The sequence below is a fragment of the Piliocolobus tephrosceles genome, chromosome 3 (assembly GCF_002776525.5).
Source record: "Piliocolobus tephrosceles isolate RC106 chromosome 3, ASM277652v3, whole genome shotgun sequence".
Lineage (NCBI taxonomy): Eukaryota > Metazoa > Chordata > Mammalia > Primates > Cercopithecidae > Piliocolobus > Piliocolobus tephrosceles.
Genome location: NC_045436.1, coordinates 86,138,830 through 86,164,861, shown reverse-complemented (window position 1 = coordinate 86,164,861; position 26,032 = coordinate 86,138,830). Strand labels below are relative to the sequence as shown.

The window sequence follows — 26,032 nt, the reverse complement described above, 5'->3', positions numbered from 1 at the left end:
CTTCAGCCTCCCAAAGTGCTGGGATTACAAGCTTGAGCCACTACACCCGGCCACGTCTTCTTTTTGGCATATATTAATTGCTGGTGAGAGATTTCATTATGCTACTCAGAATGGCATGCAATTTAAAACTTAGAAATTGTTTATTTCTAGAATATTCCATTTAAAATTTTTGGAAACTGCAGAAAGTAAAACCATTAATAAGTTGGAGTTATTGATGATGCTGGCTGGACCAAAATAAAAATGCATACAAACTATTAGAGTTGAAACAAGTGCTATGAAAGAAAATTAAAATGTGGAATAGAGTATGTTGTAGGAGAGCAAATTGATGTTGGGAGGTCCAGAAAAGTTTCCCTTGAGGAAGTCACATTTAACTGAGCCCTGAATAATGAATAATAATAAAAACTAACAATTAGCTAGTGCTTGTTATGTGCCAGACACTATTCTAGGCTTTTATTATATATTAACTCTTTTCAACCTCACAACAACCCTGTGAGGTAGGTGGCTATTCTTCTCTTCATCTTACAGAAAAAAAACTGGCATAGAGAGGTTAGAAAATTTCCCTGAGGTCACATAGTTAATTAGTAGTAAAACTGGGATTTGATCCCAGACAAAATAGTCTATACTCTTAACCACTATGTGGGAAAGATCATTTGAGGCAGTAAGAACCCATGTGTAAGTGCCCTAAGGCAGGAAGCCAGAAGGAAGATCAGTGTGATGGAAGTTGGTAAACTAAGATAAAATAACATAGATGAAGCTAGAGAGGGAGTTCCATATTCAGACTTCTTATGATTTTATCACTTGGGCTTTAGTGTGAAAATATGTTGGAAAGAAATAGGAATTAATGTGAGAAGATCAGTTAAAAGATTGTTGTAGTTCTCTAATGAGATCATGCTGGCTAGGCCCAGATTGTGGCAGATGGAGCAAACTATATAGATTCTAGAAATATTTGAGAGATAAAAATAGCAGCACTCTGTTTATTTGGATTCGAGAAGGGGAGATTACTGTTTAGTTTCTAGCTAGAGCAGTTGACTGGATCGTGATATCATTGACTGAAATAGTATTAAAGGGGACAGACTTTAACAGTAAATTATAAGTTGAGTTTTGGTTCTTTTGAGTTTCAGGTGACTTTTATATAAAAGCCTGCAGTTCAGAAGAGAAAATTGGGCTTGCAATAAAATCTCAGAGTTTTTCAGCCTTGGGAATAGATGAAAAAACAGGAAAAAGACCCTGAATCAAAGGTGGAGAAACTGGTAGCATTTCAATTTGGGTAGAAGAGGTAAAGATTTACAGAGGATACTGAGGGGAGGGAGCCAGATAAATGTAAGGAAAATGGACAAAACATGGTAAGATGAAAAGCAAAGGAGTGCAGTTTCTTGTTTTGGTTTTCTGATAAGGTTGACAGCTTTTTTCTTCTGGAATTTTACCATTGTACTACATTGCTTGGAGCTTACCTTTGCATGCTCTTTTCTTTATTAAGTAAGTAACTTGACCTTTTATTTCATGGTTTCCTTTCCTTTTTCTTTTTTTCTCATTAAATGTTCTTTTAAATTTAATTTTCTTTAAATTCCTGTTAAATATTCCTGTTCACCTCCCTCTCTAGCTTCATCATTTGCTATTTCATTTTATTCCTATTCCTCTATGATTGAAATCTTTTATCAAAAAATGATAATATTCATATATAGCATTTTTAATTTTTGTGTTTCAGATCATTCTGTATAATCCCATTTTGCTAGACAGAGTAAACTTAGATATGATCCAAGATAATACTTTGCTCCGACACTTGACATGCCTGCCTGAACACAATTGTCCATCTCTCCTTCCCCTATTCAAGACCATGCCTTAATCCAGTCATTACTGAACTATTTTATATACTAGATTTCCTACTCTGAACTCCCTCTTTCCCATCTTCTTCTGTCTCTTTTTTCTACCTTGGCTACTTTTTCACTTTCACCAAACTTTCATTTTGCAGTTACCATTATTCCTAGTTTCTTTGCACCTTTACTTTATCTAGTCTCAGTCTGTCATTGTGTTTTGTGTTAAACTTCTTCCTTATTTTACTTAGAATCCATTTTGCATAGATACTGACAACACTCCAACTTCTTTTGAACCAAACTCCTCAAATAACCTTGTCAAATCCCCAAAAGCTTGGAAACCCAGTTGTACTTTTCTTTTGTTCCTCTTAGATTCATTGTCAAACATCATGTTACTGACTTGGGATAATGGATGAGGCAAAAAAAAAGTATCGACTGGCCCTTAGAACTGTGCCATCTTGATCAATTGATCTGTGGGAAAATAAAAATGACATCATAATGTTGATCATGTCTACCACTGTTTTATATTATTTAATCTCAGCAGACCCTATGATGTTACAAACTACAGTTGACCCTTGAACAACATGGGTTTGGATGCACACATCCACTTAATGCAGATTTTTTCCAATGAATTTATATTGGAAAATTCTTTGGACATTTTTGACAATTTGAAAAAACTCATTGATGAACCATGTAGCCTAGAAATATAGAAAAAAAAAAAAAAAAAAAGATGTGTCATGGATACATAAAATAAATGTAGATACTATTCTGTTTATGTGTTGTCAATAAGGCTTCCAGTCAAAAGTAGGCAATTAATAGTTAAGTTTTGGGAGAGTCAAAAGTTATAGGTGATTCTTGACTGTGTAGGGAGTTGGCACCGTTAAGAAACCCTTGCGTTGTTCAAGTGTTAACAATAATTCTAGGTTGATTTTCTTTCTCTGTAGTTATGATTTGGATCATTTCTACTTTTTTTCAAGTTTCTGAATGCAATTTCAAAGGTCTGTGTTTAAAACCAGAGTGTCAGGCAATCTGTACCTAGCTCCTTACTTTCCCCTTCTTTCAAAATTCTTTATATATTAATCTAATCTTTTACTTCTTTCTTCCAATCTGTGAGTTATTTTTTCCCCAAGGACAGTCTTTCCGCCTGTTTTTCCTGATGGACATAAGAAAAAATCTAGCGGAAGAAAAATACAAGATAAAAAAACAGTTATTGTTTTATTAGATGTTTATTATTCTATATACTTGGTAATAATGTAGTTAATATAGAGTTTGAAAAGCTCTTTTAAAATATTGTTATGGGTGTTATATGTTAATATCATCAGTAGAGAATATTATTTTGTTTTTAACATGTCTGATTGATAAAATATAACATGGGTTTGCTTTGTTTTACTCAGAACGACTAGTGGTCGTGGCTGAACATTGTGAACGTAGTCTGGAAGACTTGCTTCGAGAAAGGAAACCTGTGAGGTACTGTAGAGTATCAGAACAATTAAATGAAAAGCAGAACTTGGCAAACAAAAAGGCATTTTGTTTAAACTGCAGGGTTTTGTTTTCTTTTGTTACTTAATGATAAAAGTAGGTGCAAATTTTCATTTGAGAAAATTTAATTTACAGATTACATAGGAATTCAATATTAACATAGTCCAGTGTTCATCGTTTGTGCAGTAGGCATTCTTTGAAATATTTCAGAAAAATTCTTCAAAAGGGGATATATGAAAATTTGAAACCTTCTTAGTACTAAGCATTTCAGTAGCTGAGATTAAGATTATTTTCCTGTATACTGTTTTGGCCAGGCTGGTCTCAAACCCCTGACCTTGTGATCCACCCACTTCAGCCTCCCAAAGTGCTGGGATTCCAGGCATGAGCCACCGCACTGGGCATGGTGGTGCATGCCTGAAGTCCCAGCTACCTGGCATGCTGAGGCAGGAGAATTGCTTGAACCAGGGGGGCGGAAGTTGTGGTGAGCCGAGATGCACCACTGCACTCCAGCCTGGGCAACAGAGTGAGACTCCATCTCAAAAAAAAAAAAAAAAAAGGATTATTTTCCTGAAAGGAACACCTGGTAACTTCAAATAGGATAGTTGTATTCCTAGGCACACAGTGAACTGTGTTAAATAAAGGTCACACTGAAGAGTAGGGAGAAATACTAATCATAGCTTGGATAGAATTTAATGATACAGTTTAAATGCAATTGTTGCAAAGACTCAATAAATTTACTCTCTTGGCAAGGAAAGTATGTGGTCTAAACTTTTATTACAAATATACTATTAACTTCTTCACAGATTTTTCTGAAGTGACCTTGAAATTATCAAAAAACTTTTTTAATGTATAAGTCACATTGTATTAAACCAATAAAAACCAAAGAAAACACTCATCTTGCCATGAGTGTTTATAGAATTATAATTATCCATCCTAGTTTTGAAAAATTGTTACTCTGATTGGTTAATAGTTTTCCATTACCACAATATTCTAGATGAAAAATCTTTTTCAAGGAAAGAAAAACATTTATCTTAATAATTGGTAGTAATTTGATAGAAGCAAGACAAATAAATTGAATAAAAGTGGTATTATTGCTCTTTTAAATGATTGGGTTTTTGGTGGCCTCTGGAATGAAAAATGCAGATACCGTGTATATACCAGCAGTCCCCAACCTTTTTGGCACCAGGGACCGGTTTTGTGAAAGACAGGTTTTCCATGGATGGAGGGTGGAGGGATGATTTCAGGATGATTCAAGTGCATTACATTTATTGTGTACTTTATTACTATTTTTATTATATTGTAATACATAATGAAGTAATTATACAGCTCACCATAATGTAGAGTCAGTGTGAGCCCTGAGCTTGCTTTCCTGCAACTAGAAGGTTCTATCTGGGGATGATGGGAGACAGTGACACCCAAAGTCTGTTGTTTATGTTCAGTCTGCTCTGTAATCTCGTTTTGGTTTGCTGTCACTGTAGAAAACCCTGCTTCACAAAGATAGGATGTTGGAAATGGAAGCAGGCTTTTCAGTGCTTTTGTGCCAGTCTCGGGATATTCTGTCTTGATTTTAATCTAGAATGTATGGAGATTTGATATTGTCTAGTTGATCCTCTTCTAGCACAGATGAAGTCAATTCACCTGGCTTATTCACAAATGGGTTGTGGATCTATTCCTTCCCAGTTCAAGGGTCCTTTGTGGTTGGGAAGTAATGTTTAAACTCTTTTGAAAGCTGAGATAAGTGGTCCTGCACTAGTTGGGAGAAAGAAGGCCCTGGCTCAACCTCTTTCAAAATCTTTGCTAATGTTTGAAACATGTCAGAAATCCCAGTGTTCACTCACTACCCCCATAATTCCAGTTTAGCAGCCACTTTATCTGCGGACTTGAACACAGTTCTCTCCTGAAATGACAGATTGAGCTTGTTGAGCAGGTTGAATATATCACACAAGGAGGCAAGCTTTGTGACCCATTCTGTGTCACTGAAATGTGCTGCCAGTGGTGACTATTTCTCTAAAAGAAATCTCTGGAGCAACTGTCATAACTCAAAACTCTGGCCAGCGATTCACCTTTAGAAAGCCATCTACTTCTGTGTTTAAAAGAAGACGTGTGTACTCTGTGTCCATCTCCTTACAGAGCTGCGTGAACAGGTGTGAGTTAAGGGCACGTACTTTTTTTTTTTTTTGAGATGGAGTCTTGCTCTGTCGCCCGAATAGCTGGGACTACAGGCACCTGCCACCATGTCTGGCTAGTTTTTTGTATTTTTAGTACAGACGGGGTTTCACCATGTTCGCCAGGATGGTCTCGATCTCCTGACCTCGTGATCCACCCGCCTCGGCCTCCCAGAGTGCTGGGATTACAGGCATGAGCCACTGCGCCCAGCCAGAATAATATATTCTTTTAAATAAAAATCAAAGATTGGTGACATTATAAAAATTATAACTGTAAAAACATATTTACTAAATAAGGTTAAATTATTTCTAAATACATATAAAAGTTATTCTTACCTATAGTCAGATTAGGCTTTTCTAAAGAAGGATGTCAGGCTATAGTGTACATCAGGGTTTCCCACCCCCCAGACCACAGACTAGTCCTAGGCCCTGTACCTAGGACTACACAGAAAGAGGTGAGCAGCAGGCAAGCCAGCAAAGCTCCATCTGTGTTTACAGTTGCTCCCCATCACTGCATTACCACCTGAGCTCTCTGCCTCCTGTCAGATCAGCAGCAGTACTGATACTCGTAGGAGCACGAACCCTACTGTGAACCATGCATGTGAATGATCAGGGTTGTGGGCTCCTTATGAGAATCTAATGCCTGATCATCTAAGGTGGAGCAGAGGCAGTGAAGCTAGTGCTGGGGAGTGGCTGCAAATACAGATTAACATTAATAGAGAGGTTTGATTGCACAGAGACCATAATAAATCAATTACTTGCGGACTCGTCAAAACCCTGATGGTGAGAAGCAAGTGACAATTAAGCTGTATCTGGTGGCAGGCTTTAGAGTGGCAAGTGAGTTGATGTACTTCAGTTGTACAGCTGAATCTGGTGGCAGGCTTTAAGTCAAAATGCAACATTTATTTCAGTCTGCACATGGCCTGCCCATTATTTTATTTACCACTTCTATCTACACCTTCCTCCTGCACTGCACACTTGTCTCAGTCACAGTTTTGATAAGCCTACAAGCTAACCCCTAGTCACAATGAGTAAAAACCAAACATCACTGGAGACCTTCTTTAAAAGGGGGGAAAGACTCAATGATGAGACAGCAGAAGACTCTAAGACTGCCAACAAAAAGAAGCTTCATTTAAAAGAAAATACCAACAGTCCTACTTAAATTATAGGTTCATTGCAACAGGTGATTCACATTCTCCAAGTCTGCTTTGTATATGTGGTGACCAGCTATCCAATGAAGCCATAAAACCTTCAAAACTGCTTTGCCACATGGAGACCAAGCAGCCTGTATTAAAAGACAAGTCTTTGGAGTTTTTCAAAAGAACAAAACATGAACATAAAGAACAGAAGTAATTATTGAAAGCCACCACTTCATCAAATGTGTTGACACTAAGAGCATCATTCTTAGCGACTAACTACATAGCTAAGAAGCCCTTTACTGTCGGTGAAGATTTGATACTGCCTGCTGCTAAGGACATCTGTCATGAACTTTTAGGAGAGGATGCCATTCAAAAGGTAGCACGTGTTCCTCTTTCAAGTAGCACCATAACTAGACAAACTGATGTAATAACAGAGGATACTGAGGCACAATTGCTAGATTTAATGAGTCACCATGGTACACAATCCAGGTTGATGAGTTGACCTATGCAATGCTTAGTCACCACAACAATGCAGCAATGCTTGCTTTTGTGCAATATATTTTTCAGGAGGATATGCATGAGGATATGTTATGTGCACTTTTGTCGTCAACAAACACCACAGCTGCAGAACTATTCAAGTCTTTGAATGATTAAATATCAGAAAAACTGAATTGGTCACTTTACGTCAGTATATGCATGGACATAGTGGCTGCCATGACTGGACGGCTTTCTGGTTTCACTTCACAGGTCAAAAAGGTTGCTTCTAAATGTGAGTCTATGCACTGTGTCATCCATAGAGAAATGCTGGCTAGCTGAAAAATGTCACCTGAACTTAATAATGTTTTGCAGGATATGATTAAAATTATCAACCTCATTAAAGTACATGCCCTTGGCCAAATGCGCTGGCTCACACCTGTGATCCCAGAACTTTGGGAGGCCAAGGCTAGTGGATCATGAGGTCAGGAGATCGAGACCATCCTGACTAACACGGTGAAACCTCGTCTCTACTAAAAATACAAAAAATTAGCCAGGTGTGGTGGCTGGCGCCTGTAGTCCCAGCTACTCAGGAGGCTGAGGCAGGAGAATGGCGTGAACCCGGGAGGCGGAGCTTGCAGTGAGCCGAGATCACACCACTGCACTCCAGTCTGGGCAACAGAATGAAACTCCATCTCTAAATAAATAAATAAATAAATAAATAAATAAATAAATAAATAAATAAATAAATAATTCCTTGCTCACTAGTTCAAATTTACACTTTAACTTCAGGTCCCTGCTGCTAAAAAGCAATTTTCTTTAAAGGTAGTTGATGTTAAAATTGAAAACCAATTATGCCCACAACTTTAGGTAAGAAAAAATATTTTAGTTGAGGCTGGGTTAAATTTGTGTAAAGATTTACAATGCAACATGTAAGATGAAAATATGCATTTACAATGCAATGTTTATGATGCAATATGCCCTTACTAGTTAGGCAACCTTGGACAAGTCTCTCAGTCATTTTCCTTATCTGTAGAATAAGGAGTTTTACTGATCAAGAGATCATTGTGGAACAAGTTATTCTCAACTTAATGTTTTATTTAGTATGCATCATATCTGATAATACATCGATCAATTGTCTTTTTTTTTTTCTTTCTTTCTTTTTTTTTTTTTGAGACAGAGTCTTGCTCTGTCACCCAGGCTGGTGTGCAGTGGCACAATCTCAGCTCACTGCAACCTCCGCCTCCCGGGTTCAAGTGATTCTTCTGCCTCAGCCTCCCGAGCAGCTAGGACTACAGGTGTGCCCCGTCATGCCTGGGTAATTTTTGCATTTTTAGTAGAGACGAGGTTTCACCATATTAGCCAGGCTGGTCTCAAACTCCTGACTTCATGATCCGCCCGCCTCAGCCTCCCAAAGTGCAGGTATTACAGGCATGAGCCACCGTGCCTCGCTGATTAATTGTCTTTATAAATATAATTTGTTATATTTTAGTAGACTAATATGTTAGCCTACTATTGCTCTTTATTTAAATGGTAGATTTCTTGACAGAAGAACCTATGGCAAGTCTACATTTAAAACTTCAGTGCTATAAAAAAAGTTAAATTATTATAGAAACATCTATTTTATGATCCAGTAATTCCAGTCCTAGGTATAAGACCTCCTTAAGTTTTGTACTATAGTACTTTATTTGCCTCACTCTAGTCCCAGCTCTGTCTAGGTGTTTATCCAAGAGAACAGAAAAATACATGTCCACCTATGCAAAAAGATTTGCGTAAGAATGTTCCCAGAAACATTCTTCATTATAGCTTTAAATTGGGTAGAACTCAAATGTCCATCGACAGGAGAATGCATAAACATGGTACAGGTTGAGAATTCTTTATCCATAATATTTGGGACCAGAAGTGTTTTGGATTTGGGATTTGTTTTTCCCAGATTTTGGAGTATTTGCATTTACATAGTGAGCTATGTTGTAGATGGGACTGAAGTGTAAACACGAACTTCATTTATGTTTAAATGATAGCTTATACACATAGCGTGAGTGTAATTTTAGGTATTATTTTAAATAATTTTGTGCATGAAGCAACGTTTGCACTAAATACTTATGTGTGGAATTTTCCACTTGTGGTGTCACATTGTTACTCAGAAGGTGTTGGATTTTGGAACATTTTGGATTGCAGATTTTTAGATTAGGGATGCTCAACCTGTATGTTAATCAACAATGAAAAAGAAAGAGCTGCTGGTACATACAACATGTGGATTAACCTTATAAATATTATGCTGAGCTAAAGAAGCCAGACATAGAAGATTATCAGTATTTATCTACAGTGATAGAAAAACAGTGCTTTATTCTGTTAGAGAGTAAGGGGTAATTCAAGAACTGATTCAAAATTCCTTGAGGGAACTTTTTAAGGGGATGAAAATTTTTATATCTTGATCAGATGTTATTTATATGGTGTATGTGTGTCATAACTAAATGAAATATGTACTGAAAATGTATGCATTTTACCTATGTAAATTATATGTGAATTTAATTTAAATTTTTTTTTTTTTTTTTTTTTTGAGACGGAGACTTGTTTTGTTTCCCTGGCTGGAGTGTGGTGGTGCGATCTCAGCTCACTGCAAGCTCTGCCTCCCAGGTTCAAGCGATTCTCCTGCCTCAGCCTACTGAGTAGCTGGGGCTACAGACGTAAACCGCCACACCTGGCTAATTTTTTGTATTTTAGTACAGACGGGGTTTCACTGTGTTGCCCAGGCTGGTCGCGAACTCCTGAGCTCAGGCAATCTTCCCCCCTTGGCCTCCCAAAGTTCTGGGATTACAGACCTTAATTTTTTTTTTTTTTAAAGGTTGTTGAGTTATTCACTTGGCTTGAGTTCTCAATCCCTCATAGAAAAACAATATTGTGGTGTTAATGAAGATGTCTGAGCCGCTGACTTTTTTGTATTTTTTGTTTTTTAGAAGAAATAGTATGAATTAGTTATTGCTTAACAAGTTACCTCAACACTTTGTAGCTTAAAACAACAGTAAAAATTTATTATCTCATATATTTTTTTGGAGTTAGAACATAGGAATAACATAACTAGATGGTTCTAACTAAAGGTCTCACAAGGTTTCAGTCAAGATAACAGCTGGACCTACAGTCGTTTGTTATAAAAGCTTTACTGGAGTTGGGTGATCTGTTTCTAAGATGGTTTACTTATAAAGAAGGTGCTAGTTGTTGACAAGAGGCTTAATTCTTTTCTACATTGAGGGCCTTTCCACAGGCCTCTTGATACGCTCAAAGCATAGTAGTTGGCTTCTCTCAGAGTGAACAATCTAAGGAAAGAAAACAAGGTAGAAGCTACAGTTCCTTTGGTGACCTAGTGTTAACAAACACACACTGTTATTCCTGCAATGCAATATCCTGTCCAATGACGTTTACACAGGTCAGCCATTAACTGTTTTCTGTGTTGGAGAGGATTACTCAAGAATGCACATGTGAATTTCATGAGTCATGGCTCATTGGGGGCCATCATGGAGGCTGGCTACCACAAATATCTTAGAGACCATACAAGTACTTTTGAGAAAACACTCCTACAAAACAGGAGTGACATGCTAAATCAATGTTAATGCTAACTGAAAAATAGCTAGAGTTCTTAAAATTATTTATATTTGTTTATAGTATTTGGGGTAGAAAAAAGGAAGGAGTATACACTAAGAATAGGGGGTAGAGTATTAAGGGAATATCCAGAAGTCCCACAGGTCAAATAGGGTCTTTATGGACATAGCTATGATCAGAATTGCTATACATCCTGAAAATTGATGTTATCCATGGTATTGTGCTCCCAGAAGTTCTGGAACACCCCAAAGTTCCAGAGTACCCCATAAACCACAACGAGAGCAGTCCTCTGGTCATTAGGATGGTAGTCTCTTATCTCCACATTTCCCCCTCTGCCTGTATATGGTCCTTCTTTTACTTGGTAAAGGAACTGAGGCGAAAGAAGTTGGTGATTCAAAAGATAAATTTCCATTTTCATTGTTTTACCTCAACTGCATTCCACCTCCCCACCCCACCTTTTTTTTTTTTTTTTTTTTTGAGACAGGTTCTCGCTCTGTCACCCAGGCTGCTGGAGTGCAATAGTGCAATCAGTGCTTACTGACCTCCTGGACTCAAGTGATCCTTCCACCTCAACCACCCTAGTAGCTGGGATCACAGGTGTGCATCACCATACCTGGCTGTTTTTTTATTTTTTGTATAGACAGGGGTTTCATTATGTTGCCTAGGCTGGTCTCAAACCCAAGTGATCCTCTTGCCTTAGCCTCCCAGGTGTTGGGATTACAGGCACAGGCATGAGCCACCACCCCCCAACCTTTTTAAAAATGTTTTTGAACTCTGAATTGTATTATATAAGGATACAATCAATATTGCTTTGCCAGTGTGATTAAATCATTAGCTCATGAAAAGTTCTGCATTTCTGTGCTTACCATTTTTTATCTTTCTTTGAAAGATGGCAAATCTTATAGCAATGAACATCAGTAGTTTCTTCAATGCTTTTGCATTTGTCTTCATGAGGATAAAATACTATAGATGGAAGCACATTCTTTGAGGATGTATGTGAACACGAGTAGGATTAAATACAAAATTTATATGATCTTTTATGCCGTTTACATTTTCTATATTTATTTTAAATAGAACATATAGTAGCCTTAATAGGTCTTTCCATTTTTTCCAGTGAGATGTATTTAAGCATTTGTGTAAATAAAACACTATTTTAAAATTATTCTGGTAACAGACTAAGGTCAGTATTTTCTTTGTACATTTTGGAATATAACATTCAATACTTACTGCCTTTTAGTAGGAATGATTCTTTTAGGTTCAGTTCCAAGTTGTTATCAGGTCCATCCATCTAAATTAGTTTTGCTGAGAACTATTTGACTTTTGCACATATTTGGATTACATTAGTCTCCAGTAACAGTGCAGGTATATGTGTAGAGTTGCTGTGCTGCAATTTTAATTAATTCTGTTTATGAAAGTGAGAAGATGTTCTTAAGGTTTATAAATTAGTTCTTTCCTTTACTACCAAAAGTAAGCACCTGCACCTGCAAGAAGGGCTGATGTAAACAGGAAACCTATTTAGATGGGGTTGCAATTTGACATTTGTGATTTTTACTTATTCCTCTGTCTATAACTGTTGCAAAACCATAAGCTGCTAGTTGTCTGTTCATAATTTGCAGTTGATTTTCTAAACATAAGCATCATTCAAGGCATATATCTTACTTGATATTTATTTTGAAGAAAATTTTAAATATTTGGTAAAAATTTTAAATCTTTGGTGGGACAGGGATTAGGGGAATGAAAACTAGGAACTTAGAGAAGAGTCTGTGTCAATTTGCTGACTTTTTCATGACTGATTTAATATTGAACTAAACAATATTGTACTAAAATGTCATAGTAGTAATTTGCTACTACAACTTAAGCCTGTCTTGAAGCTCCAGATCTCACTAGAAAATCAAGCATTCTTTCTTAGTATTAATGGCCGTAAAACTCTTTTGAGAATTTATATTACAAAAGCAGAACATAAGTTTGTCTTATGAGGTGTTAGCAGGTTAGTATTTTATAGAGTAATATTGTTTGTGTGGCTAGTTGGCTAACCTGGTTTAAAGGAGAAAAATATTCAACATTTTCTTTAGAATCCATTCAGGCTTTAATATAAGGAATTAATTTTGAGACAGCTGCTGTCTTTCCAGTGGCTTTTATGTTATCTGTGCCAGAGTTCAATCTTGCCAACATTTCTCTTCAGTTCAAGTTAAATGATCACAATTATTTTTTGAAAACATAGAATTATAAAATTAAACTCCTGTAGTGATTAGGTTTCAAGAAAAAAGTATAGCATTTAGATTTGTTTGAGGTCATCTCACATTTAGTGCCTGTTTATCTTCCTAATACTACCCTAAAGCCAGATTCAAGAGACTAAGAAGTGGAGAAATTTAGATCTCAACTCCTCTTTGAAATGCTTTCCAGAGAATATTTAAAAAACAAATATACCTTTATCACTGCCATCAAAGCAGGCATGAGGAAATTGTTTTTCTTTTAAGTCTAGGTGCTGTGTGGAAAGTATTTCTCTTTCGCGTTAGAATTATTCAGAGCATATACTTTTGCTTAACCTATAAAAGTATCAGCAAATGTAGCTCATGGACAGATATTCAGCAGAGTTTTGATACTTGCAGTAGAGTTTCCACATTGTGTTAAATTCGCAAGTGAATGCAGGGTGGACAGTAGAGCCATATTCCTTTAACAAAATGTAGTTTGTCACATTTTTAGGGTTATGGTTTTGAAAGTTTACCAGAATACCATTAGTATTGCAGAGGTTATACATGAAGATTTTGATGGGAAGCAGACTATGTCTGCAGCTGTTTACTAGCCTGATGGAAAACATGATCTGACTTACTCAAATTAGTGAGTTTTATTTTCCCCTGGTAAAACATTGCCTACTCACTGAATGAGATACTCAAAAGAATTTGGACACATTCTGGAATGTGGTCCAGAGTTGAATAATGAGCTACAGGTTGTAGCAATCAGAAATAGATATTAGATACTCTTATTTTATAATATAAACTGATGATGGATGTTGAAGCTTTCATATCTTTTTACTTTTAAGGACCCTAGTTTCAAAATGCATTTGAAATTATGGTAGTGAAGTCATGTGAATTAGAGATTTATATAACTGATCTATATTTCTCTTCTTGTTTTACATGTTTTGTTCAAAGAAGGAAAATAATACCGAAAGATGCTCTACATTTAGGCTTGTTATCTTGCAACAGACTTCTGCTTTCTGCTTCTCTTGTACCTTATATTTTACTAATTGCCAAGTGTTGTTAATACAACCTTGGCAATAGTTCTCACATATCTCTGTCCTATACATTCTTTAGTTTAAATCTTCACTAACAAACAGCTTGACTATTGCATTGTAATGTTCTAACTGGTCTTCCTGGCTTTAGCCATACTTCAGTTCCCCCACTTTTTCTGCTATATTAATATTTTTGAAGATCAGTCCATTCTGTGTTCAAAAACACTTGGAGGTTCTCCATTTCCTTTCCCCTCCCCGCCGAGGAAAAGGCATCTTATTAGCATAGGATCTGACTTCAATCTAATGCTCTAATTAAATAACTCTAATTGCTACTACTGCTTCTCTTAATATTACTCTCTCTCTCTTATTATTTCCAGTGTGCCTAAATTGTGCAATTAGTTTTCATTATTCCTAATATACATTGAGTTGAGGAGAGCGAATGCCAAAATTTTGAAATATACCATAAAAACTGAACTGTCTTTTTGCCCAATGCTGTTATCTCCAATCTTTAGCATAATGTACAACACTTCTTCTTCAAGTAATAGATCTTACAGTTTCCCTTCATACTCTTCTTCTCAACCAAAGCAAAAATTATATTTTCCTCCTCCAAATGCCTATCTTACATTATAACCCTCTAGTAGTAAGACATCTTTCCCCCCTTCAGGCTTGTAATTGTTTGCCTACAACTATAGAATTAAGGAAGTAATTGTTTATCTTCTCTAATTAACGTTTTTGACATACATACTGTAATTTATTCTGTCTCCTAAAATTGTAAGTATAAAAATTTCCATTTAGTAAATGTGTGTCAAATGAACTATTGAATGAATTAATTATGTTTTTAGGTTAGTCATGCAGTTTGAATGTTTCCCTATTATCGTTCTTTTAATCATGTGCTACAATTTTATTTCTCAAACAAATGCATTTTGGTGAAAGTGTGATGCAAATATGAATTTCTTTATGATATTCCTAGAAATGTTTTTTGAAAATAAAATTATACTCGTCATTTACATCAAGTATAACTCCCAATGCAATCCCTCCCCCCTCCCCCCTCCCCATAATAGGCCCTGGTGTGTGATGTTCCCCTTCCCGAGTCCAAGTGATCTCATTGTTCAGTTCCCACCTATAAGTGAGAACATGTGGTGTTTGGTTTTCTGTTCTTGTGATAGTTTGCTGAGAATGATGGTTTCCAGCTGCATCCATGTCCCTACAAAGGACACAAGCTCATCCTTTTATGTGGCTGCATAGTATTCCATGGTGTATATGTGCCACATTTACTTAATCCAGTCTGTCACTGATGGACATTTGGGTTGATTCCAAGTCTTTGCTATTGTGAATAGTGCCGCAATGAACATACGTGTGCATGTGTTTTTTATAGCAGCATGATTTATAATCCTTTGGGTATATAGGCTGGGTCATATTGTACTTCTAGTTCTAGATCCTTGAGGAATCACCATACTGTTTTCCATAATGGTTGAACTAGTTTACAATCCCACCAGCAGTGTAAAAGTGTTGCTATTTCTCCACATCCTCTCCAGCACCTGTTGTTTCCTGACTTTTGAATGATTGCCATTCTAACTGGTGTGAGATGGTATCTCATTGTGGTTTTGATTTGCATTTCTCTGATGGCCAGTGATGATGAGCATTTTTTCATGTGTCTGTTGGTTGATGGGTGCTGACAAGTTGATGGGTGCAGCACACCAACATGGCACAGGTATACATATTTAACAAACCTGCATGTTGTGCATATGTACCCTAGAACTTAAAGTATAATAATAAATAAATAAATAAATACATATAAAAAAAAAAGAAAAGAAAATTATATGGTTAGAGGGAATGAACTCTCAATTTCTTTTCTTGTGGCTCTGGGGAAGAATTCTTTCCTAAGCTGATTCAGGTTGGTGGCAGAATTTAGTTTCTCACAATTAATTTTAGGACTGAGGTATCTATTTTCTTGATTACTGTGACTGAGTGCTGCTGTCAGCTCCTAGAGGCCATCTACATTTCTTGTCATGTGTTTCTCTCTGTTTTCAAAGCATTCTCTCTCCTGCTACCCTGTGAAGAGGTTCCCTCTGCCATGATTGTATGTTTCCTGAGGCCTTTCCAGCCATACAGAATTGTGAATCAATCTAACTTCTTTTCTTTATAAATTACCCAGTCTTGGTATTTGTAGCAATGTGAGAACAGACTAATCCAGGGGGTCAATAAGGAAATGAAGAAGGAAACTGAAAAATTTCTTGAAACAGTAATGAGATGGATAATGGAAACACAGTATACCAAAACCTGTGGAATATAGCCAAAGCAGTATTAAAAGGGAATTTTACAGCTATAATCATCTACATCAAAAAAGTTAAAAAAATCGCCGGGCGCGGTGGCTCAAGCCTGTAATCCCAACACTTTGGGAGGCCGAGACGGGCGGATCACGAGGTCAGGATATCGAGACCATCCTGGCTAACCCAGTGAAACCCCGTCTCTACTAAAAAATACAAAAAACCAGCCGAGCGAGGTGGCGGGCACCTGTAGTCCCAGCTACTCGGGAGGCTGAGGCAGGAGAATGGACTAAACCTGGGAGGCGGAGCTTGCAGTGAGCTGAGATCCGGCCACTGAACTCCAGCCTGGGCGACAGAGCCAGACTCCATCTCAAAAAAAAAAAAAGTTAAAAAAATCAAAGAATATAATGATGCTTATTCAAAAACTAGAAAAGCAAGAACAAACCAATCCCAAAGTTAGTAGAAGAAAAACATAATAATAAAGATCAGAGTAAAAATAAATGAAATAGAAACAAATGAAATAATACAAAAGATCAGTGAAATGAAAAGTTTGTTTTTTTTAAAAAAGATAAAATTTACAAACCTTTAGCTAGAGTAAGACAAAAAAGAGAAGACCCAAATAATAAAATCCGAAATGAGAAAGGACACATCAAAACTGAAACCACAGAAATTCAAAGGATCATTAGAGGCTTCTATGAACAACTCTATGCCAATAAATTGGAAAATCTAGGAGAAACTGATAAATTGCTAGACACATGCAACCTACCAAGATTGAACCATGAAAAAATCCAAAACCTGAACAGACCTATAACAAGTAATGAGATGGAAGCTATAATAAAAAGTCTCCCAGCAAAGAAATGCCTGGGGCCAGAAGAAATGCCCGGGGCCAGAGGACTTTACTGCTGAATTCCACCATACTTTTCAAAAAAAATTGATGCCAATTGTACTCAAACTGTTCTGAAAAATAGAGGAGGAAGGAATACTTCCAAACTCAGTCTATGAGTCCAGTATTACCCTGATACCCAAACCAGAAAAAAATACAAAAAATTAGCCGGGCGAGGTGGCGGGCGCCTGTAGTCCCAGCAACTCGGGAGGCTGAGGCAGGAGAATGGGGTAAACCCGGGGAGGCGGAGCTTGCAGTGAGCTGAGATCCAGCCACTGCACTCCAGCCTGGGCGACAGAGCAAGACTCCGTCTCAAAAAAAAAAAAAAAGAAAGAAAGAAAACTACAGGCCAATATCCATGATAATCATTGATGCAAAACTCCCCCACAGAATACTAGCAAACAATACATTAGAAAGATGATTCATTATGATCAAGTGGGATTTATCCCAGGGATGCAAGGATGGTTCAGCATATGCAAATCAATTAACATGATGCATAATATCAACGGAATGAAGGACAAAAAACATATCATTTCAGTTCATGCTGAAAAAGTCTTTGATAAAATTCTATATCCCTTCATGGTAAAAAACCCTTAACAAACTAGAGATAGAAGCAACATAATAATATTCATATATGACAGACCCATAGCTATTAATAGCTTATACTGAATAGGGAAAAACTGAAAGCCTTTTTGCTAAGATCTGGAACATGGCAAGGATACCCACTTTCACTACTGTTATTCAACATAGTACTAGAAGTCCTAGGTAGAACTATTAGATAAGAGAAAGAAATCAAGGGCATGCGAACTGGAAAGGAAGAAGTTGAATTAACCTTATTGATAGATAATATGATCTTATATTTGGAGAAAACTAAAGATTACACCAAAAAAAAAAAAAAATGATTAGAACTGGTAAATGAATTCAGTGAAGTTGCATGATATAAAATCAAAAGATAAAAATCAGTTATATTTCTATATGCCAACAGCAAACAAGCTGAAAAAGAAATCAAGAAAATAATTCCATTTACAATAGCTACAAATAAAATAAAATAGGAATTACCTTAATCATGAGGTGAAAGATCGCTACAATGAAAACTATAAAACACTGATGAAATAAAGAGGATACAAAAATGGAAATATATTTCATGTTTATGGATTGGAATAATCAATATTGTTAAAATGTTCATACTATCCAAAGCAATCTACAAATTAATGCATTCTCGATCAAAATATCAATTACATTCTTTACAGAAATAGAAAAAACAATCCTAAAACTTATATGGAACAAAAAAGATCCAGAATAGCAACAGCTATCATGAGCAAAAAGATTAAAACTGGAGGATTCAAATTTCCTGACTTCAAATTATGCTACAGAGCTACTAAAACAATATGGTATTTGCATAAAAACAGACACATATACTGATGGAACACAATATAGAAACCAGAAAGACATCCTTACATTTACAATGAATTCATTTTTGCCAAAGGCATCAAGAGCATAAATTGAGGACAGGGAAGTCTTTTCAGTAAATGGTGCTGTGAGAACTGGATTTCTATATGCAGAAGAATGAAACTAGACCTCTCTCTCAACATAAACAAAAATTCAAATCAAAGTGGGTTAAAGACTTAAATTTGACCTCAAGCTATGAAACTACTGCAAGAAGACACTGGTGAAAACTCTCTACCGGGACATTGGTTTGGGCAAAGATTTCTTGTGTAATACTCCACAAGCATAGACAACCAAAACAGAAGTGGACAAATGGCATCACATCAAGTTAAAAAACTTCTGCACAGCAAAGAAAACAATAAAAAAAGGAAAGAGACACTCACAAATTGGGAATAAATATTTGTAAACTGTCTGCCAAGAGGCTAATAACTACATTATATAAGGAGCTCAAATAACTTTATAGGAAAAAATTCTAATAATTCCAATAAAAATGGGCAAAAGATTTGAGTAGACATTTCTCACAAGAAGACATACGCATGGCACACAGGCTTATGAAAAGGGGCTGAACATCATTTATCATCAGAGAAATGCAAATCAAAACTGCATTGAGATATCATTTAACTCTAGTTAAAATGGCTTTAATCCAAAAGACAGACAAGAATAAATGTTGGCAAGGGTGTGGAGAAAAGGAAACCTTTTACACTATTGGTGGAATGTAAATTTGTATAACTATGGAGAGCAGTTTGGAAGTTCTTCAACAAAACTAAAAATAAGGCTACCTTATGATCCAGCAGTCCCACTGCTGGGTATATACCAAAAAGAAAGGAAATCAGGATATCAAAAAGGTATCTTCACCCCCATATTTGTTGCAGCACTGTTCACAATAGCCAAGATTTGGAAGCAACCTAGCTGTCCATTAACAGATGAATGGGTAAAGAAAATATGGTACATATACACAATGGAGTACTGTTCAGTTGTAAGAAAGAATTAGATACTGTCATTTGCAGCCACAATGAACTGAAGGTCATTTTGTTAAATGATATATGCCAGGGATGGAAAGACAAACTTCACATGTTCTCACCTATTTATTGGAACTCATGGAGATAGAGAGGATGGTTACCAGAGGCTGGAAAGGGTAGTGGGGCTATGGGGATGAAATAGGGATGGTCAGTCAGTACAAAAACATAATTAGAATGAATAAGATCTGGTATTTAATAGCACAACATTGTGACTATGGTCAACAATAATTTATTGTACACCTTAAAATTACTGAAATAGGGTAATTGGATTGTTTCTAATACAAATAAAGGATAAATGCTTGAGGTGATGGATACCCCATTTATCCTGATATGATTATTACACATTGTATGCCTTTATCAAAATATATCATGTACCCCATAACTATTTATATCTACTGTATATGCACAAAAATTAAAATTAAAAACATTTAAAAAAATCATCTGTATATAACCTCAGTGATGAATTGTTACAGGGTTCATTTACTCACTATATTTTCTGTATTCAATCAATTCCTTCAGCTAGCAAAGAAACTTCAGTAAACTGACTCAGGTAGGAGATTAGTAATTAGGAGTTACCCTGACTTCAAAGGAACATTTTGAATTTTATTTTTTGGTATTGTCTATATCCATAAAAGATATAGAAAAGGTCTATATCCATTAAATTAACTAGTCTAATTTTCTATTGGGAATTCTCTGAAGAGCAGAAACGACTGACTTAATAAAGTGTGAGGGTAGAAGGATTACAACTAAATAAGCATTTGGGGTTAGGCTACAAGAGACTCGGAGGTTTTCTTGTTGTTTCATTTTATTTTGTCTTTTGTCTTCTTTGCTTCTTAGCTATATTTTGTTTTTTGGGTCATTGCAATAGAGTTTACATTATGTATCCTTAAAATTTATCATAGTGTTTTATGACTTAATTATACCCATTCACATATAAAATAGAAATCTTCTAATGACATGCTTCTGTTTACTCCTCACATCTTTTGGATAGTTTTGTTATACATTTTATATTTACTTTTGCATATATTATAAATTTCACCGTATATCTGTACTATTTTTGGCATGAAAGTTTCTTTGAAGTCCTTGAGAAATGAAAAAATTCTTTTGCATTTAATTATGTATTTATTTACCATTTCGTTTCATGAACTTTTTATTTTTTTGGAGACAGAGTCTCGCTCTGTTGCCCAGGATGGAGTGCAGTGGCACGATCTCGGCTCACTGCAACCTCCGCCTCCTGGGTTCAAGCAATTCTCATGCCTCAGCCTCCTGAGTAGCTGGGATTACAGGCACGCACCACCAGGCCTGGCTAATTTTTTGTATTTTTAGTGGAGATGGGGTTTTGCCATGTTGCCCGGGCTGGTCTCTAACTCCTGAGTTCAGATAATCCACCTAACCTCGGCCTCCCAAAGTGCTAGGATTACAGGCGTGAAGTGCTGCGCCTGGCCCACGAACTCTTTATTTCTTTGTTTTGATTAAAGTTTGATATCCTGTCCTTTCTGCCTGAAAAACTTCATTTAGTTTTGTATTTTTTTAGATCAAGTTAGATACTGACAAATTATCCAGATTTTGGTCATCTGAAAATGCCTTCATATTACCGTATTTACTTTTTCTTGGCTATTATTTTATGAAAAAATTCAAAGATAGTAAAATTGAAATAATTATGCAATATACCTAGGTTTTCTAATTAGCATTTTAATTATAACTAACTTTAACCATTTTAACATTTAATTGTAGCTAAATTTAACCCATTTTTATTATTTTGATGTACTTCAAAGTAACTGCCGATATGAGGACACTTCATTCCTAAATATTTCAGCATGTATACAGCTAACTACAATTCAATATGTGTTTATGTTTTAGTTGGTTAAATTTACATTTGGTGAAGTACACAAACTTTTTAAGTGTACATCTGATGCCTTTTTACAAATGTTTACATTTTTATAAACTAAATGCATTGAGACTAGATTACCACCATTATCTGAGGAATTTTCCTCATGTCCCTTCCCAGTAAATCTCTGCACCTCCCCTCCTGCAGTTTCCAAGCAACTACTTTTCTGATTATTTAATTTTGGGTTAGGTTTGCTTATTGTAGCACTTTATATTATTGGAATCATTCAGTATATACTATTTTGTGTAAGACTTCCTTCATTCAGCATAATTTCTGAGAGTCATCCATGTGGTTTCATGTATCATAGTTCATTCCTTTTTGTTGCTGAGTTGTATTGCATTTTATAAATATATCACAGTTTGTTTTTCAATTTTCTCTTGTTGAACTTCTGGGCTATTTTCAGGGTTTTGGCTATTATGACTAAAGCTGTTATAAATGCCTGGTTAAGTCTTTTATTGTGGCCTTCTGTTTTCATTTTTCATGAGTAAATACTTTGACCATAATTATTGTGTTATAGGGTATTAATCATGTGTATAATTAATATTTTATAGAAACATCACCAGACCTTTTTCCAAAATGTTGTACCTTTTACATATTTTTACCAACAGTATATAATTTCTCCACATCCCTTCCAGGAGTTGGTACTTTTATCTTTTACTTTTAGGCATTTGTACAAGGTATAAAATAGTATTTTGTTATAGATTTACTTTGCATTCCCATGATATTCTAAGGATACTGAGTATTTTTCATGTGCTTATTAGTTATTCATATCATCACATATGTATTTGTTCAGTTTTTTGTCAGTTTAAGTGGATTATTTGTCATTATTGATTTGTAGGCATTCTTTGTGTATTCTCTATATCCTACATACATATTGTTAGATTTTTTTTTTGCAAATATTTTTTGCCTCTTCGGCTTGCCATTTTATTTTATTTGTTTTATTTTATTTTATTTATTTTATAATGGAGTCTCACTCTGTTGCCTAGGCTTGAGTGCCTGGAACTGCACTGCCTCCTGGGTTCCAGTGATTCTTCTACCTCAGCCTCCTGAGTAGCTGGGATTACAGGGGCCCTCCATCACGGCCAGCCAATTTCTGTGTTTTTAGTACAGATGAGGTTTTGTCATGTTGGTTGACCAGGTTGGTCTCGAGCTCCTGACCTCAGGTGATCCACCGGCCTCAGCCTCCCAGAGTGCTGGGATTACAGGCATGAGCCACACTGTGCCTGGCCAGGTTTGCCTATTTTTAAAAGGTATATTTTGATGAGCAGAAGTTATTATTATTATTGTGTTTAGAGATAGGATCTCACTATGTTACCCAGGCTGGTCTCAAACTTCTGGGTTCAGGCAATCCTCCTGCCTCAGCCTCCCAAGTAGCTGGGACTACAAGCGTGTGCTACTGCACCCAGCTTAAAAGTTACTGTTTATGATCAAGTCTAATGTGTCAAATTTTTCTTTTGTTGTTACTGCTTTTTATATCCTGTTTGAGAAACCTTTGCCTACTCCAAGGTCATGAAGATATTCCCATATTTTATATTTTCTTCTAGAATCATTATAGTTTTAGATTTTATGTTGGCTGTATGATTCATCTCAATTTAATATTTGTATATAGTGGTCAGGTTACTTTTTGCCATACCGATATCCAGTTGCCTTACCTCTGACTGCTTAAAAGAATTTTCATTTTTGATTGCATTCCTTTGGTACCATTATTGAAAATTAAAAGGCCATATAAGTATAGATCTGTGTCTGAGCTTTTTGTATTATTTCATTACTCTATTGTTCTATTCCTATGCCACCATCATAACATCTTGATTATTATAGCTTTATAGTAAATCTTCAAGTCATTAAATACAGATTTTCCAATTTTGTTCTTCTGTTTCAAGATTGCTTTAGCTATTGTTGGTTCTTTGTATTTTTATATAAATTTTATAGTAAGTTTCTCAATTTCTAAAAATTTCTGTTGGCATCTTGATTGAGGTTGCATTGCATGTATGGATCAATTTGGAAAGAACTGATATCTTAACAATATTGAGTCTTCCACTAGATTAACATGTTGTTTCTCTCCAAATTTTTAAGTCTTCCTTAATTTCTCTCAACAGTGTTTTATAGTTTATGATATAGAGTTCTTGCTTTACTTATTTCAGATTTCTTCCTAAGTAGCTTATGTTTTTGATATGATTGTAGGTAAAATTTAGTTTTATTTTCCAATTGTTTGCTGCTAATATATAGAAATATGTGAATTTTTTATATTGACCTTTTTTTCTGTAACTTTGCTAAATTATATTTACTTATTAGTTGAAATTTTTTTTGATGGGTTCCTTAGGATTTTCTACATAAACAGCCATATCATTGTTGAATAGATATGTTTACAACTTCTTTTTTAAGCTTTATGCTTTATATTTCTTGTTCTTGACTTATTTCACTAGATAGGACCTCCACTACAATACTGAATACAAATATTGGATGGTCAACATTTCCTGTTTTTTTACCTCAGGGAAAAATGTTATGTATTTCACCATTATGCATGGTCTTAGCTGTAAGGTTTTTATATATGCCTTTTATCAGGTTGAGTTATATTTCTAATTGGCTAAGGGTTTTTAAAATCAGAAGTATTTAATTTTGTTAAATGCATTTTTGAATCTCTTTTGAGACTATGATGATTTTTCTCCTTTATTGAATATGTATATTGCTTTGATTTTGAATTCTTTTTTTATGTGTATGTGTGACAGGGTCCTGCTCTGTCATCCAGGTATGATCATAGCTCACTGCAACCTCTAACTTCTGGGTTCAAGCAATCCTGCCTCACCCTCCCAAGTAGCTGGCACTACAGGCACATACCACCACACCCACCTCCTTTAAAACTTTTTGATAGAGATAAGCTCTTGCTATGTTGCCCAGGCTTGTTTTGAATTCCTGGGCTCAAGTTATCCTCTCACTTTGACCTCCCAAAGCACTGAGATTACAGGCCTGTGCTACCATGCTCAGCTGATTTTGAATTCTTAAAATTGAGATGTAATTCACCTGTTAAAAATTCATGGTTATGAAATGGAAAATTCAGTGGCTCTTAAGGAGCCGCTTCACAAGATTGTACAGCCGTCACCATTATCTAATTTCAGAGCATTTTCATCACTCCAAAAGAGAATGAACAGTCCCTCCCATTCTCTCTCCCCACCCCTGGAAACCACTAATCCACTTTCTGCTTCTATGAATTTACCTACCCTGACCTTTTCATATAAATGGAATTATACAATATGTGATTTTTTGTGCTTAGCTTCTTTCACTTAGCATAAAGTTTTTAAGTTCATCCGTTATGGCATGTATTAGTACTTCATTTGTTTTTATTGCTAATTTTCTACTGCATGTCTGTACCATAGTTTGTTTATTCATTTATGGGTTGATGGAGATTTGGATTGTTTCTACCTTTTGGCTGTTATGACTAATTTTGCCATGAACATTCATATGTATTTGATTGAATACCTGTTTTTAGTTCATATATATATATATGAATGGAATTTCTAGGTCAAATGGTAATTCTATGTTTACCTTTTTGACAAACTGTTTCCAAAAATAGCCCTCCCACTTTTTATATCACCAGCAATGCACAAAGATTCCATTTACCTCACATCCTTGCCAACATTGGTTATTTTTCGTCTTTTGATTATAGACATCCTAGTGGGCATGAAGTAGTATCTCATTGTAGTTTTTGTTTGCATTTCCCTAATATAATACAATCAAGAATGTATTGTTCTTTGCCCCAAGTTCCTGGCCCAGAGCTTCAAAAACCCTTGGAATTTCCTGAGTAATAGGATTGTCTTGTTATTCATGATGGCTCCTTTAAGCCATAACTGAGTATTCTGATGAGGTGACACTTGAAAGCGTCTAGCTTCAGGATAGGGGCTATTTCGAAAGACTAAACGTGATAGAAAGTTGGAACATCTTATTAGTTTTCTGTGGCTACTGCAACAAATTAGATAGCTTTAAATAACAGAAGTTTATTCTCTCTCAGCTCTGGAGGCCAGAATTCAGAAAACTTAAACTGTGTTCGCGGAGCCACACCCCCCTAGGAGGCTTTCAGTAAAAATCCTTCTGTTCCTTTTCCAGTTTCTGGTGCCTGTTGGCATTCCTTGGCTTCTTTGGCTTGTGGCCACATCACTTCAATCTTTGCCCTGTCTTCACATCACCATCTTCTCTGTGTGTCTTCTCATCTATGTGTCTCCCTTTCATAAGAACACTGAACATTGGATTTTGAGCCTATCTGGATAATCCAGGATGATTTTCTCAAATGAAAATACCCTTTTTGCAAGTAAGGTAACATTCAGAGTGCCAGGGGTTAGGATGTGCACAAATCTTTTTGGGGGCCTCCTTTCAGACAAGCTAACCAGCAAATAAACAAAAGACACATACTCTAAAAATATTATTTCAAATGCAGAAAAGATTTTCTATTAGATTTCAGTTCTACTTGCTGCCCCTATAAACAAAGTTCATTTTCTTTAGAAAAGAGGTCAGGAAAAAAAGTTTTATTTTGTTGTTTCAAAGTCATTGCTGTGAGGCATATATCTCATATGATTTATATAAAAATTTATTATGTCTAAGATTTAGATACCCCAGTTAATATCAGATCTTTTCAAGAGGAACTTC

At 35.8% G+C, this 26,032-nt stretch overlaps 1 protein-coding gene across 3 annotated transcripts in view; it reads left to right on the top strand.

Annotated features, from left to right (window-relative positions):
• Positions 1–26,032, top strand: part of TBCK (TBC1 domain containing kinase) — a 269,659-nt gene that overhangs the window by 14,187 nt on the left and 229,440 nt on the right. Inside the window, exon 3 of one of the 3 annotated variants that reach the window (XM_023220144.3) lies at positions 3,206–3,278. The exons of 1 other annotated variant lie outside the window; for it this stretch is intronic. In XM_023220144.3, coding sequence (XP_023075912.1) covers positions 3,206–3,278 — 73 coding nt within the window. Of the gene's footprint in view, positions 1–3,205; positions 3,279–5,771; positions 7,364–26,032 lie in introns of those variants that run through there. One more of the 3 variants, XM_023220146.2, reaches the window with a different exon arrangement.